General features: G+C 32.3%; 1 protein-coding gene across 5 annotated transcripts in view; it reads right to left on the bottom strand.

Annotated features, from left to right (window-relative positions):
- The window catches only part of LOC128159644 (homeobox protein Hox-A9-like), a 48937-nt gene that overhangs the window by 12956 nt on the left and 17100 nt on the right, over positions 1-18881 (bottom strand). Inside the window, exons 1-2 of one of the 5 annotated variants that reach the window (XM_052822818.1) lie at positions 4130-4139; positions 1605-2165 (exon numbers count right to left, since the gene is read on the bottom strand). In XM_052822818.1, coding sequence (XP_052678778.1) covers positions 1605-2085 — 481 coding nt within the window. In that variant the 5' untranslated portion in view covers positions 2086-2165; positions 4130-4139. Of the gene's footprint in view, positions 1-1604; positions 2381-3999; positions 4140-18881 lie in introns of those variants that run through there. The other 4 variants (XM_052822797.1, XM_052822833.1, XM_052822823.1 and 1 more) reach the window with 4 other exon arrangements.

The following is an 18881-nucleotide window of genomic DNA, read 5'->3' as shown; positions in this document are numbered from 1 at the left end:
ATGTATTCCTTGACATTTAGATAACAAAATAATTCCTGGGGAACAGAGATATATCATTGACACTTTAATTATTTATGTATAAATTCTGTGTAGACCACATAGGTAAAGCAGACAAAAATTTCAAACAGTTTGTATTTTGAAATTAATATTGCATTATTTCTTTTTGTGCTTTTAAGTGGGTCTTTCGGTAGTTGATGCTATTATATGAGGAATATAGTCAATAATTACATCATGTTTTATTATTTGTTTACTTATCTTGCTTTCTTTTTCCAGATGTCATGAGACATTTTGGTCGTTTTTCTCTTCTCAATTTTGTTTTTATTAAATGCTAGATTTCGCTATAACATGCATTTTATAATAAAAACAAGATGCATTATTAAAGGGAAAAAAATTTTGAAAACGTTTTCTTCTTTGTTTAAAGTACATTATATAAAACCCAATTAACCTATTTTTCAGTCTCATCAAAAAATCATTTTCATAAAGCACCTCTCGGCTTTGGTCTCTGTAGTTGGTTTAGTGATAACATGGATTTGCTGGGGAGCGGGGGATTTCTTGGTACGAGGTCGTGTGAATCCTGTCTGTTTTTATAAAGCAATCAAAATTCTAATTCACCATTGCGCATTTTTTCTGATGGGTTTTGTGAATTGTAGATATGTGTAAACTGCATCTTGGTGGGTGATTCAGGAAAATTATTAAAACCATGTTATGATGTTTTTGTTTTCAAGAGGCTTTTTGAATGTACGGTTTTTTTTATCATTTCGATAAATAAAGAATCTAAAGTGAGTTACAGCGCAACGATTCGAATAGAAAGTTTAAAACTAGTCACATTAAAACCAAAGGTTCCATTGATTATCTCCTATGTGTAATACTGCCATGGGGGTTATTTTAAGTATTTTGATTCAAAATTCTACATTTAAATTAAATATTGACAAAACGGAGCCTACGTGTAATTATGTTTAAAGCTACAAGATTGAAGATGCTATCAATCCACACAGCGTAAAATAAACCTGTCATATTAATAAATTATTTACCATTAGCCGAGCCTATTTCACTTCACTCTCTTCTGGGTATAGTATTTTTTGTAGATTTTAATGCATTTTTTAAAGATTGTAAGAAGTGTTTGCTTTTATTTATTATCGAATATTTACATAATTCGGTTAGCGTTTTAAAAATGTATCTGAATGTTGATCGGGATACTGATTGAATTGAGGCAATAAATGTGTAAATAAATTGCATGTTATGGTGCAGTATTTTGTGTTGTGGGTATCACGGACAAAGCGATGCAGTAGAAGTACTCCTGAGTTAGGAATGGTTTTCCCATCACCTCGTGCTTTTGATCCCCAAGTAGTTTTGCATAGCATGCATTGTTATATTGAATTATGTGTTTTTAACGATCTTCGTCTCATTCCGGATACAGCGTCTTATCGACACAAGTTAAAAATTCAAAAATGGACCTGATTGAAATGTACTCTTCAAACCGTAATGTATTTTTAATGACAAAAACGCTGTGATGAATTTTGGTCTTGTACAGAAACTTTGATCGTATCGCCGTCTATTCATTACAAGTCAATTTAGCTGGGGGTCGGGTTTAGCAAGGTACTCACCTCTCTGACACAGGGAAGGGTATGCGGACACTGCTCCAGACTTGTTCAGGTCCAAAGCTGTCGGAACCTCCGGGGACCTCCAAGAATTATCTAAAACATTCAAACGTTCATAAGCACTACACGTGGATGATACAGCACAACAGCTTCTTTGAGAGGGGGATTCCTCTCTCGAGGTTTCGCTGTCCCCTCGACTAGTGTAGGATTTATAAAGCATACTTTCAAATCCTGGCTTCATTACTGACGAGTTATCCCCCCTGGCTGACGTACCTTCTGAGGACGTTGTACACAGTCCGTTCAGCTTCCAGTCACTGTTGCTGTGTTGTTTGGGTGTGTCTGCCTGTAGTGAATACACCGACCCCGGGGGGAAGTACCCGGAGTGGGGCCAGGACCCGTACATATGATAATTCCTGTCACAGTTCGCTCCATCTGCATACGAGGGAAGGTGCCAACCCCTAAATGCGTACGGATTCATCGCAGCCATTTCCCGGAAAATAATGATTCTTCCTCTTCTTTAAGTCCTTGCATATGCGAGTCACTTCACTCCTAATTTGATAAAAGCCTCTGTAAAAATTACATAGAGTAAATAACCAACACACTTAACCACACGAAACGCTTGTACCGGAGTACGATGATTTTTAATTCGCTTCACAGAGATATATTACATAAACACAATTGTTTTCTGTAAATATTAGATAGAAGTCGAACTACGGACGGTATAGGCGGTGTGATAAGGAATAAATGACAGATGAACATAAGTACACCGATTCGCTTCGTTTAGTTTTGTCATACAGCTCATTAAAATAATCCACACTCTACTGTAGAAACGCTGCCCGCTGATTGGCTAATTCAGCAAGCGGGTGATGGCGTATAAAGTTGACCTCAGCTTTAAGGTGAACTCCTCGCTACAATACACAGTCGCTCGCGCATGAAAATATTCAAGTTTAGAAAGAAGACGACTTGCTGTTATTATTCTAGACTTTTGTTTCTCTATAATTTATCAAATTCTGATTTATATCTGCGAGGTCTGCGGACCACCTACTAGACACGATCAAACCCGCCGCAAAGGGCCTAAAAAATCAAAACACCGCTGAATCTGTGAGGCTCTCACGGTGCGGCTTAGTATTTTTGCCGGCCACTTTATGAGGGGTCTGTCCGCAATAACGGTCATAACCAGGACACTTCAAGCCCCACAAAACCAGGAAGCTGGATTTATTAGCCCCGATATTAATTCTTATGAAAAGAAAAATAATGCCCGATTCTTCAAAGGTATAGATTTTACCACATGAGCGAAAAGTTTTATTAGTTTTTGTTCTGCGAAAATTTTTGGAATTATTACCACTGATCTACGAATAAATATTTGCCAATCTGTTTTTCTAATTCAAGCCTGTTCTATTGTGAGGGCAATGAATTCTTTTTATTAGCTGGGCCTATGCAGGTAGTCTGATAGCTTTTCTAACGATCAAGGCAGATTTTTTATTTTTTTCATTTTAAGATGAAATTCCAGGAATCGGTAATGAAACATTATAAAACAAAACCAAATAAAAGTTCAGTGGTAAAACACTTGTAAAGTACTCGTAAATTATTAATCTCAATGAATTATTTCCTCTATATTTATTTTATATGGAATATTTGTTTGATATACGAAAATTAGTGATCTACAAATTCTACAAGTGATAAAAAAAAATATTTTTTACCAAGAAATATTTTTAAAAATTATGACAAGGGTTAAAATCAGATAACTGATGGTTAGATCAAAATATGAACACATTTTGATTTAGCTGAGAAAGATTTAAATTACATCAAACAAAGAAAATAATGATAATACACGGTGTAATAATGATAATAATTTAAATAACAGTATTAAAGATATTAAATCAAATGAACCGAATTTTAAAAATATTATTTTACTCTTTTATTAACACAATATATATTTGAGAAACTTTTAAAGGTAAAGTACAATTAAACCTTTTAGAAACTATTAATACATCAAAATAAAGAAAATGAAGAAACTAATTTTTATTAAAAATGCTTTCAAAAATTGGTTTTAAAGACATAATTTAAAAAAAAAAAATTGATAATCTAGATAATTTTTTTAAAAAAATTATATAAGATACTATACTATTTCACCAAGAAAATTATTTGTTATTGTCGCATTAATTTAGAATCGGCAAAATCAATATATCATATTTTTTAATAAGGAAAAAATATTTAAACAAACAATAAATCTCGCGAGATAATTTACCTCTATAAAAACTATAACTAAATATTTCCACTTCATAAAATTTCTGTTTGATATCAATAATAAAAAAGTTATGGTATCACATTTATTAGACTCAAAGGTCTCGTAATTAAATTAAGATTTTGAAGATTATAAAATTTTATATCAGTATCTCACCAGTGCTCCAAGTTAAACGTGTAGAATTCCTGGAAGTGTTACAAATCTAATAATTTCGGAGCAAACTTTACGATAAATAACAAATTTCAAAATATAATAATTTCAAACATTAACCAGAATCTCTACTCACCAGCCCCCAGCTCTGTTTACATAATATTAACACAAGAGGCATGAGGGGGCGGAGTCATTCTCGGGAACTGTCAGGTTCATGAATATTCAACGAAATATGGAAGACAACTCTTAAATCAACTCGTATTTTGCAATTTTATGCTTTTATCATATTTATCTATTTAATAAAGTTCACTAGAAATTGCAAATAATGATTAATCATTTTTTGGGGGCATTCACACCCCCCCCCCCAATAGATTTCTCGAAGTACTATTTGCTCAATTTCAAGCATACATGCATACAAATTTGCTCACATTCTTATAAAAATAATAAAAGGGGTTTCTTAACATGTTTATTAAATATTTTAATGTTAATGATGCAGAAAATCAAACAAAAAGCAATTGTTAACAAATTAAATGTTATACAAATTTATTTATTCCAGATGACCATCATATATAAACAATATGCAAATAAGTTTATAAAATGGTTTGGAAATTTATATCTTTTTTTACTCTTATATTTTAACTTTCAGAAGGTTTCTTCATTATTTTGTGACTGAACAATTGAACAATTCATACCAAAACATAATTATAATTAAAAACTTAGAAATTTAAACTTTTTTTTAAAGAAAATTATTTTCTTCAAAGATTTTAAAACGCATCGAACAATAGCATCGTAAAATCAGAATAAACAACAATAACTCAGAGTTATCATCAAAAAATGACAAAGGCATCATAGTCCACAACGAAAAACATGCAAAAGTTTTTCAATTAAAGTAAATATGAAGTCTTATATCTTCTACATTTAAATGTAAAGTTTCTTTTCGTAGTGTAAGACAGAAAAAGTTCACTAGAAAAGACCTAAAGTTCGAAGACTTCGTATAAGGTGTCACAAAGCTAAGTAAGGCACGTCAGAGTTTCAAAAATCTATTGACTTATTGAACTACTTATTCCCTGTCAGTACATAAAGGCAGCACTTTTGCTCTTACAGATTCTTAAAATACTATATACTATAGAATATGAAATGATGTACCATTGCATAATCAGTTTATAACCACTTTTGTTTTATGTGTATTTCACTTGGCAGATGAGCTATTTACCCTTAGATATTAATATCCCATAAGAAAATAATTACTACCATTGGGAAAAACAAATTTCCTACAGGGTATTTAGAAGTCCTTTAGGACTTCCTACGAAAATAATAACTCTGTCATAGGAATTTATTTTAAAAGGTAAATATTTCACCTGACAGGTGCTATTTATCAAAAGTGTACCTGTTGTTTATTTATGTACAACGGTCTATCATATAATATATTTGATTTTTCAAAAACTGCATCGAAATAAACAGTGGGTGCAAAAAACGCCACCTTAATTAAATTGGCCCTGGCCTCATTATACGGCACAGTGTTTAGTTTTGTCCTAAATAAAATAACATTCCCTAAAAAGAAATGCTACTGACAGTTTATGAATATGTTAATGACACATAATTCCTCTATTAATGAGTTTAATTGTTGTGTAAATAATAATAAAAACCATCAAAATAAGATAATATGATACCTTTCCATTTTATTTTACGGAAACAGAAATGGAGGAAATATATACTAATACCGCATGTGTCAATGTTGGAAACGACGAATCCCCTATTTTTTTTAAATAATGTAGTTCTTGAGATTAGTTTTCATTCTATTAATAATTCTATGTGTTTCTTGTTAAAAAAAATAAAATATAGATGTTGTTATTAGGATTCATATTAAAAAAACTGAATTATTATGTTATTGTATTTGCATTTGTAAGTAATAATCTTATTTCATTGAATCGATAAAGATAAATGTATTCAAATTATTTTACAACCGATCTGGGAAAAATTATTTAGAAGCAGTTTCTTTTTTTCTCAAATCGGGTATAAAAATTATGGAGATATTTAAACTAAAACAAAAATTCGTATTAGATTCACCATTTGACTGAACATTCTTAATCGCGTATTTTTATCAACAGATTCATGTGTAAATAATTAATAAATAAAATTTGGAAAGTTTTTGCGTGAAGCATTATTTACGTTGCACAGAAAGACAAACATATACGAAGTTTTTCAATCTAATCGATTTGTGATTTTTGTTGTGGCAGAAACAGTTTTGCCTATAAATAGTTAAAGTTAAATAATCAAATTGCGGTTGTTGAAAAAATGTTTAATATATGAAATTTTTTCATCTGGCGAGTCAGGCAAATTTAAAAAAACTAACACCTTACACACTTGGTTTCGATGCTGCAAACGCCATCAAGCTGAGGAAGTATCATTCTTTGTTTTCAGTTGTATTTTATAGATGAGAATTTATAGATGAGAAAAACTATACTTCAATATTATTTACCATTATAGGCCAAAATTCACATGTATATAATAAATAGTCTGAAATCAAGAGAACTTTGAGTTAAACACCTATTGATTTAAACACAGGTGTGTAATCTATATCGAGAAGCGTACATGTATATGTTTCATAAAGGACAAAAATAGCAGCAAGGTCGTAACTTCAGTTTTTAGATTTCTTGAATATTTCTTTGGAAATCGAGTTCATGCATTAAACCTATTTTATCCGATTTATTCCTATAAATATTGTTAGCATTTTTTGACAGATATACACCCTACCATATCATAGCCATTCAATTTTGTTTGTACCTGTTTTGCCACGGCATCATTTGATTCATGAATGAGGATACTGGCAATAATGGACCGTCTACTTGCATTCTGAAGGAACTCTCGGTATAAGCATCGAACATAGTCTTATAGATTCTAATCAATACCTCCTTGACCATTTCAGAATGACTTGACCATTTATGTTGTCAGCAAGATAACTTATTTTTTGCATTCTTCAGTTATTATACTTTTACATCTAAATGAAGAGTTTTCATTTCGTTTGATTGATAGGCCATTTTATCACTATATTACATCTAAAAGACAATATCAATCTCATTTTTGTTTGTTTTTTACTGTTGCTTGTTATGTGTGCAAGGTCTCTAAGTTAATCCATAAAACAACAATTACACCTCCCCCAACTAAACCAGTGCAATTTATTTTTATGTAAATAATTCATAAAATGATAATGATTCCAAGTAAACCTAAATATAGCAAACAGTCCCTGATTCGTTATACAACGACTCAGTGACTTTCTGTGTGGGGCGCTATATCGCCTCGGTAGGGGGCTGTGATTTATGTGGATGAATGCTCCTTGACGCCAGGACTTACGTTTTGTGGTAAATGTAATCATACATATGGCAAAACTGTAAATGATTATATTGTACTGAGATTCCAATAAATTATAAACGTCATACTAATGTTGATTTGATTTTTATAACGTAGTTATATCTTTTAATTACACGACCTAATTTGACTTACAAAGTTTTTAAATCGCCGGTGGTATAATTTTGATGGGTCTTATGAGAAGTAAAAATAAAAACCTCGTAACAATGCGGAACACACTCATTGGAAGATTATATTCTAAATACAGAAAAAAATCATTGTTGTGAATATTGGAAAATCTATTTTTGATAATATATTTTCAGACGATCAAAAGGATGAATAAACAAACATAGACACATATAGACATAACAAAGAAGCAAAAAAGTGAACGTATCATCTTAAGAATATATTTGATAGGTATAATCTTTAGAATATATTTGATAACAATTATTTTTAAATTCCATTGGTAATTAGTTCAAGTCAAATAATAAAGACTCTCTTGTAAGACAATCACTAATATAATATACTAATATAACAGATACACATTGACATAAATCATACACACAAATAGCTGTTACAGACGCACAAATACGCCAAACAGATGCTGTATTATATTTACTAGACACATACAAACAGGTAGTTATTACAGACGCACTGTTACACCTTAAAGATGTCTGTATTATAGTATTAGATACATACATACAAGCAGTTATTACAAACAGACAACAGAACATGTAACCTACACTAGTACATGCAACAAACACTAGTTCATGCAACAGGCACTAAGACATATAACTGACGCTAGTTCATGTAACAGGCACTAGGACATATAACAGGCATTAGGACGTGTAACAGACACAAGGACATATAACAGGCATTAGGACGTGTAATAGGCATTAGGACATGTACCAGACACTAGAACATGTTACAGACACTAGGACATGTAACTGACACTAGGGCATGTAACAGACACTAGTACACGTAACAGACACTACTGCATATAACAGGCACTAGAACATGTAACAGACACTAGGATATGTAACAGACACTAGGGCGTGTAACAAACACAAGGACATGTAACAGGCACGACTAGTATGTTTAACAGGCACTTGTACACGTTACAGGCACTAAAACGTGTTACAGACTCTAGAACATGCAACAGGCACTAGGACATGTAATAGGCATCAGGACGTGTACCTGAATAGAACATGCTACAGACACTAGGACATGTAACAGACACTAAGGCATGTAACAGGCATTAGGACATGTAACAGATATTAGGACATGTAGCTGACACTAGGACATGTAACATGCACTAGGACGTGTACCAGGCACTTGTACTTGTAACAAACACTAGTACATGTAACATACACTAGGACATATAACTGACACTAAGATATGTATGTTTAACAGGCACTTGGACATGTAATAGGCACTAGAACATGTAACAGACACTAGGGCATGTAACAGGCACTAGGACATGTAACAGGCACTAGGACGTGTACCAGACAATAGGACATGTAACATGCACTAGTACATGTAACAAACATTAGTATATGTAACAGGCATTAGTTCATGTAACAGACACTAGGAATGTAACAGACACTAGGAATAACTGACACTAGGGCACGTAACAGGTTCTTGTACATGTAGCAAACACTTGTACATGTAACAGACACTAGGACATATAACTGACACTATGTCATGTAATAGGCACTAGGACATGTAATAGGCACTAGAACATGTAACAGACACTAGGATATGTAACAGACACTAGGGCGTGTAACAAACACAAGGACATGTAACAGGCACGACTAGTATGTTTAACAGGCACTTGTACATGTTACAGGCACTAGTACGTGTTACAGACTCTAGTACATGCAACAGGCACTAGGACATGTAACAGGCATCAGGACGTGTACCTGAATAGAACATGTTACAGACACTAGGACATGTAACAGACACTAAGGCATGTAACAGGCATTAGGACATGTAACAGACATTAGGACATGTAGCTGACACTAGGACATGTAACATGCACTAGGACGTGTACCAGGCACTTGTACTTGTAACAAACACTAGTACATGTAACAGACACTAGAACATATAACTGACACTAAGATATGTATGTTTAACAGGCACTTGGACATGTAATAGGCACTAGAACATGTAACAGACACTAGGGCATGTAACAGGCACTAGGACATGTAACAGGCACTAGGACGTGTACCAGACAATAGGACATGTAACATGCACTAGTACATGTAACAAACATTAGTATATGTAACAGGCATTAGTTCATGTAACAGACACTAGGAATGTAACAGACACTAGGAATAACTGACACTAGGGCATGTAACAGGTTCTTGTACATGTAACAAACACTTGTACATGTAACGGACACTTGGACATATAACTGACATTATGACATGTAATAGGCACTAGGACATGTAATAGGCACTAGAACATGTAACAGACACTAGAACATGTAACAGACACTAGGACATGTAACAAGCACTAGGACGTGTACTAGACAATAGCATATGTAACATGCACTAGGACATGTAACAAACATTAGTATAAGTAATAAGCATTAGCTCATGTAACAGACACTATTGCAATAGTTTATGTAACAGACACATAAGTACATACGATATACACACTAGTACGTGTAACAGATGCGATTACATTTATATATGTAGGAGATGCACAAGTACATGTACACAAGTACATGCTGAAGACACAAATATTATATTCATGTATACCAAAAAACAACAGTGCATATAACATACGCACCAGTTCAGTAAAAGACGCACTTCTAGATGTAAAAATTGAGTGGTACTCTTGATAGTCGCAATACTTCATATAACATTCCGATAGTACATCTAAAAATCGCATTCTTACTTGTGACAGATGCATTAGTTTATGAGACAGAATCACTGGTACATGAAATATACGTTTTTGTTTTTATATTTTAGATGCATTAGTACATGAAACACTAGCATAAATTCTCATAACATTCGTGTTTGATCAAGAACACTTATATTACAATACTTGTAATGTTTTCCTCCAGGCTTCTAGTCTAATTATATCAAGGAAACACCCAACAATTGTGAAAATTCCTGTATTTAATACTGGTATTCTGAAAGTGTTTAAAATATATAAGATAAAGAACCATTATTGAGGTGCAGAGGGTGGGGAGGGGGCATGAGATCAAGTGAGCCAAAGTGCACGTGTCTAGATTGATTGACAAAATTTGGTGATTTCTGATGAGACAATAGCTTGGTTTTCCACCAAGAAATGTTACCTTAAAAAAGATCAGCGAACTATTAGCGAAATTACTGTTCCGGTGTCAATAGGTCTGGTAATATTTCAACAGATGAAGTCCTGTGTAATATATGGTCTTAGAAGCATTTTAACAAGAGCTTGGACTTTGGGTAGTTGTCTCCAACAACAATGTGACCTAGGCCTGTCTATTTCATTGCAGGCCACTCAGCCATGGCTCTTTGAAATCAATAAGATTTGTTTGGCTTTTGATCTAAAACTACGCAATCAGTGTATATTTTGCTTGAAACCAGCGTCATTATTAAATTGTTTTGACACAAGAAAAAAAAAAGATAGCTACGTCCTACTGAAAGTCCATGGCCTTGTTAGAATGGTTGTAAATTGTAGGTTTTCAATCCGACATATGGACTTGAGCGATATGCAAGGAGCAACTTGGTACCATCCTTCTCATAAGAAATACCTTCAGTTTACTTAAGCTAATTATAAGGCCTAATGCTTCAACTGTATAGAAATAATTAACAAACCTTATTATTGCTCGACGAAATTGTAAATGAATGCAAATTAATTCAATTGGACATAAAACTGTCACCACTACTGCACTTTTTGGTGTTTAATTCATTTTTAAATCATAGATACTAATACTTAAATTAGGTATCCCCGACTGACGGATAACGATAAACAAGAGATACATTAACAAAGAATTTGATGGCAATTTTGATGAATGGTCTTACAGGGGACAGTTTTTGTTGTTCTGAAGGGTTCTGTGAGATCACCCATTCTACGATGTATGCAGCTCCTAATTAGCACCGCGAATTAGAAAGAAATTAAAATTTACAATTAGACAGAGATAAACGATTTATGTGAATGTGGCGATCCTTTTTGTTTATTTATTACCATAGCTGTTTGAATTAGAAATAAGACAGGAGGGCTGTAAATATATAATAAGAAAGCAAAAACAAAATGTTTATAGACAAAAAGGACTTCGTCAGCAATGCATAATATCTAATTTAATTCTAAGGTCGCTTGCAAATTCAATCTTCTTATATTTTGCAGGCGCTGTTTTGTTCCATGAGCATGGGGGTGCGTGTTTTAATCATAGGCAGATTTAATGAGAACCGTCTTTTTCTGCAAGCGATAGATACATGGGTGTTGTTTTGTGGACATTTTACGACGGCGGTATACAGGGCCACTGAGGCGGATTATTTGACCACCCTCGTAAAGATGAAGATTTATAACCCAATAACAAAAGTTCAAACGAAACAGAAATTCAATTTGTCTAACTAATTATCATACCACATTTTATGTCTCATTTTACTTTACCACCATGCAAAAGACCTTTCTAACAATTATCTGCAAAAGCAAGCTCGCATTACCATTTTTTTTATTATATCGAATCATTCATACAATGAAAAATGTTGATGTGTAAATGGTTTTGCATTTACTTATTCTTTGAATTGTCTCAAAGATTTTTTTTTTTAATTTTGAGCATCAGTACTAAAAAGTAATTTATTGTCCTACCTTTTATAAGAGAAAGGGAAAGCAAGAAATAAAACAAAAAAGCTAGGTTCTTCATCAGCCATATGAAATAAGTTTACGTTCATGACTATTCGTAAAGCCTTCGATTTAACTGATCGCGCATTAAACAATTCAATACACTACTCTATTCGAAAAAATAATAATTTATTCAAAGATAATAAAAAAAATCAGAACATGAAGACCAATGTTTTGTTACAGACTAAATTATGTAGTTTTAACAGAACGCCAAAATTCCAAGAACGATGTCACCAGCGTGCGGCGACTAATCTTACCTTGCGCTTTATAAAATATAACATCTTAAGAAATAATTACAATAATCCATTTAAATGTTCTGATGTGAATTGAAATAGATAGACGTTTCAAAGCCCGAAATTTTGTTGCTCTAAACCGATGTTTTCACGTACACCCTCTAGCGACAGAATAAAGCCTTTGCAAAATAAACTGCACCATTATCTGAACGGCCATTTAACAAAACGAAGGAACGGGCAGTTGTCTCTCATAATTCCAGGTTCTTTATGATGAATTCAAGAAATGAGCATGCTTTTGAATTCGTATAAACGATCGTCAATGATCACTTGTTATCAAATGATATAATCCCACCATATCCCTCTTTTGTTCAGGAACAGGAGAATTCAACTTTGGACCAGTTTCACCTGATACTATCACCAATGTAGTAGATGAATTTGATTTTAAAGGCATTTTGTTGTGAACCACATTTGGGTCTCAAGAATCGTTAGTCTTAAGAGCTCTGCATCATGAAAGAATTGAACTTAAAGAATGAATGTTTGCCATTTTTATCAAAATTATTAAAACTATATGCACTTTAATAACATTAACAACATTATATCCATGTAATTTTTAGTGTAGTGTTTAAAGACAGTAAATATATATGTATGTACGATGTAGCAGACCGTCAGTAGAAAAATGTTTCTTTAAACTTGGCATCTGAAGTTCCAGGTTCAGTGCTACAACTTGAACAACGGACGCGCTAAAATAAATTCGTTGATAGAAATCGTTCTCCACCTCGGTGTAAAAACCCTATGGAGAGTGAATACAAGGCGAAAATGTGCCGAATTAATTTGTATGCTTATTCTTTGTATAAGCATGTTGATTTACAATAATTATAATTAAAGTAGATGATGTGAAAATGTTGATATCCATTTATTTGAAAGCATCGCTTTCTGATCGATTTAGGTCATTTTCTGTGGTTGAATCATGCTGCCTGTCAAATTTGATGTATTATCATAGAACTTGTGAAATTCGTTTTATGTTTTTCATGCCTTTTCCAACCAAACATTAATTTTTCTTCAAATTCACATTACAGTCGTCGTTTTTCTATGCGAGTTTCTTGAGGTTACACCTAACTGAGAAAAACCTATGGTATTTTGAAATGGCTTATCAGGAATATATATTTCACCGGTACCGACACAATTTCATCCAGTCGTTCAACTGACATCATTCCAACCCAGTCAAAATCCTGATTTTACAAAGTTTCATATACATGTATTTCAGTTTTGATATATAAAATTAAATATGTCATCTCTATGACGGACAACCTTCAAATGCCACTGATTGCGTCACAAACTGTTGGTAAGTAAAGATTTAATGTTTGGGTATCCTTACTGGTTGTTTTCGACCCGTGTAATTTTCCCTATGTACAATATTACCCACTAGTATTAGGTTTGTTACTTACTGGAATATGCCGGGTTGGATTAGTCTTTAGAAGACAATGGCGTTAAGTACAAACGTAATACGTTTTTGTATTGTAAAGGACACAGACATTTTGTTTGTTAAAACTTGAAGAAAAAATGAAATGGAATATAACGTAAAAGAAGTTAAAGCCACCTTGGTACCGTTTTTAATATGCTACCGGTCGTCTGTAGAAATATAAACGTCAATCACGTGACGCACTTCTTTCAATGACGTAAAGTCATTCACAAGATTCAAAGATGATGACGTTGTCCAGACAAACTGTGTATTGATTGATGATGATGATATAATAACAACATCTTAAATAAAGACACCTGAGTAATTTTGTCATATCTGGTTGATGGAATTTATAAAACATTGCAATGACATATTATAGTTTAATAGATAACAATGTCTTGATGGTTATGTACGGTTAAACTTATTTGTGAAAAAATACAAATTTAAAAAAAAACGTATTGATTATTTCAATTCATAAAATCACTGTGCTTGAAAATCATGCCTATGCTTTTTGCACCCATTTTATAATGTAACTCGCCTATCAGGTGAGGTTTCTACCTTTGTAATTGAAGGATTTTTTTTTCGGTAGGGTTTGAACAACACTCCTAAAGGATTTCAAAGATAAAAACTACCTGTTAGGCTACACCAATATAATTTCATGTTCGTCGGATATTCAGTGAAATAGGGTACGAGCGGGCGAGCGATCAAATAGTAAATTTTTAATTTTTGTTTTTAGAAATTTTTAGGCGGTACATAAATAAATTTGAGCGGACGGTTTCTTCTACTTGCTTCTGATTTATAAATAAAAACTATTTAAAATACGAAAAATAGAATGGAAATACAACAGCAAACAGTCCAGAATTGCCTGGATGTGGGAAATTGAAAATAATATTATTTGTATTTCAAACACGAGCGCGCGGGATCCGACGAACAAGAAATTATATTGATGTGGCCTTAAAAATTCCTATCGAAAATGATTTTAACCTATAAAAAACCATATTTTCTGTTGAATTTTTAAAGAAAGTGCTACAGTATTTACTAAATATCCTATTGTAAAATTATTTCTCCCTAGGTATATTTTATTTCATAAGGATATAAGTTTTTAAAGGTTAATATTTCACCAATCCGGTGAGATACAATAAAAAAAAGTAGTTTTTTATTCTAATTAATCAATAGTCTATCGTTTGATATGCATTATGAAGCAAATTAATACATTTTAACGGGTGCAAAAATGCAACCTTGGCACTAGCATGCAAGAACTTATCCTGCACAGTATTAAAAGCTAAGTTTAATATATAAAAAATATTTATGATACTAACTTTGAACTTAACGATGTGTGTACACCATTATAAAGGTACATATACCTTCCTGTACTTAGTCAAAGATAAACCAAAAAAATGTGAAATTATCTTAATAGGTAAATGAAAACATGTTGAAAAATTTAAGGAAAATGCATTTTTAAACATTAAGGGTCTAATTCCTCGTTACAAAGTTCGTGCTATTTTTTCTTTTTATAAAACAAGAATTGCTGAAATTAAACAAAATTTTAAAAAAGTTCACAGGGATATGAACTTGGTTGGGCACATGATCAAATCTCGTGAAGCGCAAAGAGCTTCCAAGAAGATTTGATCACGTATCAACCAAGTTTTATCCCGATAAACTTTTTAACATCGCTGTTAATCATTAATTTTTACGTTTAAGAAAACCAAATCGTTTTTGAAAAAAAATCTAAAAACATTCACCGGGATATGAACTTCATTGGTAACGTGGTGAAAACATGTAAAGCCCGAAGGGCTTCTCAGAAGATGTGATCACGTAACAATCAAGTTCATATCCCGTTCAACTCTTTAACGTTCTGATTATTACCTAAATAAAACATTTCAGAATGGCAAATCGTTCAGAACTATCAATATAACCGTGTTTTTATGTTTACAATAATGCAACCGTCAAATGATAAGCGATTGCAGTAATTATTGTGATTTCATAGTCCCAATGAAACACATTTTGAAATTACTCGAAAGTTTTAAATTGTAATCATTAGAACTTTCAAATAGAAAACACTAGGGAAAATGAAGTATTATCAAAATAAAAATACAAAGCAAACAAAAATAAGTTTTGTATGCATAGCGAAAATTAATTGCGAGCTTTATATTACGCTAAAAACTTGCACTTAACTTTATTACTTTGATTGATTATTAGAAACATCTTAAACATTCTAAGTATCACGGAAAAGTTGAATTTAAAATGGTCAGCTGGAATTGTGACCATGCCCATTTAAAATCTAGTGCAAGAAGCAAACGACCTCAATACAGGATATTCGAGACATTTCATCAGTTTAAATGTTTATCCTGAGATAACTTTCCATGAAACCAATTTGTTACTTTAATACTTGATTCAAATATGTGTAAAGCGCAAAGGCTGTGCTTGTGCTAAGAATATCGTGATAGAAAGGACTTAAATAGGTGTAACGATACTATTGTCTAAGGGCCTTAAATTAGTTCGAATGTAAGATTAAAGGAGTAGATAAAATAGCATCCTTCTTATTTTTCAATTTTTTTTTGTATAAGCATCTTCTAAGATAAATCATTTGAATCTTTTAAAAATTTGATTATTTTCTGGATTGGCTGATCAACATTGTACAGATAATAGCCAAATAATTAAAACTGTTGTGTTTAACATATTAAAGAAACTCAAACTTTGCCCTAGAGCAAAACCATATCTGCATCGCAAAGTTGTATTCATGCAATACTAAAACAAGTAAGTCGCCAGAGGTTCTCAGAGGGTTTTTGTTTGGTCTTCTAATCAATGTACTAGAGCCACAGTAATATTCTGACCTTCAAAGCAACAACTCTTTGCACAAGAGTAACATTTCCAACACTTCTTTAAGATCCCATGGCCAATTATAAGAATACAAGGGATAAGACTTAAAGTATAACATGTATTGGGAAAGAAAATGAATAAAAAGGAAAATGGATAAAAACATTCGAAAATGAATGTTTTGAATTTTTTTCAACTTTCACGAGACTATATCGGGTAGATTATAAAATTCCTCCCCTTGTTGTTTTATCATATTAACCCAGCATCGACAAATTCTCCCTATACTTCTTGTGTTGAAATACATGTACATGCTTTGATTATCCGTAAGGTACCTACATTGTATATTTCTGTTTCATAATTTCCATTACATATTTTAACAAATCATTAAACCTTTGGACACTTCCATGTGAAGGCTATGTCTTTGGTTTTGTTTCTACGTCAATGATATTAACCACATCTTTAATATTTAGCGTAATCATTTCATGCACAAGATTGATTCCGGTTTGAAAGGATCTCGCTTTTGTATTAGTGCTAAGGGAATGAAAATAAGCAACAACGCAGAAAAAAATACCGATTAGAAAATGTTAACTCATTACGGTAAAACTGCACCAGAGAAAGGTACTTATGCAATTTTCAATGATGACTTCAGACTAAATTATAAAATCGATTCATGCTAAAATCAGAATAAATAGAAGATACCCGATCTTCTATGAAAATTTGATAAGCATTTCATCCATGAACATTAACGTCTGAGCAGGAATGGAGTAGCTTACATCAAAATTAAAACACGGTTACTATCTTTTAAAAAGCACGTTCATCTTGAGTGTTGCAACGAATGTTTACACGTTTTGTGCAAAAGTCAAATCTTAAATTTCTATGTAATCTTTTCCGACACGACGGTTTTCATTTCTTTATCAAAACGAACGTAATGCACCAACAGCTTTACTTTGTGATGAAGTCATTTGGTAAAAAATACGGTTTCATGAGTAACAAAACGAATCGATTATTAATTGAATATAATTATGTAATAGGCAGAATAACTTATTAAGGTAAATGTTTTCAATTATATTTAATTCGGTTTTTCAAATAAAATACATAAAACATTACATGACCTATTTGAACAAAATACTGCTACTTGATTTCTGTGCTGTGTTATTCATATCACACCGTCCTTGAAAAAAACAAATGTCGGCTGATGGTTTGTTAACCCAGCAGGCTAATATTTCATTTCTACAGATGACAGATAGGGGATGAGAAATATCAGTACTCCCGCGGTATCGGTAGACGAACTGTCAAAAATTTATAAAGAATCTCATGATTTTTCAATTATATTACGATTAATTTGAAACATGAAACAGTCATATTTATTCCAAACAACTAGGTGAGTTTGGTGACATTTTTATGTTAATTTACCGTATGTTTCTTACAATGGAACAATGTTACCGCCAAAACTATTTGTATTAATTGCAATGTCAGCGTAATCCATCTTAATTCATTCTCTACCTCCCAAAGCGATTGAAAAGCTTTTAACAATCTTGATAAATTACTTGAAATATTTTTTGTATGTGAACACTTTCTTTTTTTAATGCTTTGTTCATTAGTCATATTGCCTTGATTCTACGGTATTTTGCTTTACATATGTAAATATACATTACATTTTTTTTTATCTAAAAGTGATATTAAGACAACTTATAAACATTAAACAATTGTCTTATTTTTTAAATGACAATTTTTTTCGTTTATTACTTTCGTTGGTATTCTAAGCATTACTTTTAAATTACATGTTTATTCATTTAACTATGATTTTGTATAGGAATTGAGTTAATAAGATGTATGTAAACTTAGTAAATACCAGATAACTTGAATAACAAAATTTTACCCACCATTTATTCACTCTTCATATTTCATACGCAGAGGTCAAATAAAATTAATACCACGCCTAATTGCCTAATTGCTCGCCTCAAAGGCTACCAAAATTTTTTTTTTTTCGTGTAAATTTAAAAGTAATCCAATACCTAATCTACATGCATTAAAAAGTGCCATAACAGAAAGACTTATTTAAAAAAAAAATTGTTAAAAAATGCAGAAATAAGGAATATGAAAAGAAAATATGGTATGGATTATGGTTTTCACGTGTATACACCACCTGCATATCTCTCTCTCTCTCTCTCTCTCTTTCTCTCTCTCTCAATTATATA

This window comes from Crassostrea angulata, chromosome 1 (assembly GCF_025612915.1).
Source record: "Crassostrea angulata isolate pt1a10 chromosome 1, ASM2561291v2, whole genome shotgun sequence".
NCBI classification, from domain to species: Eukaryota; Metazoa; Mollusca; class Bivalvia; order Ostreida; family Ostreidae; genus Magallana; species Magallana angulata.
This window is presented reverse-complemented; position numbering and strand designations above follow the sequence as displayed.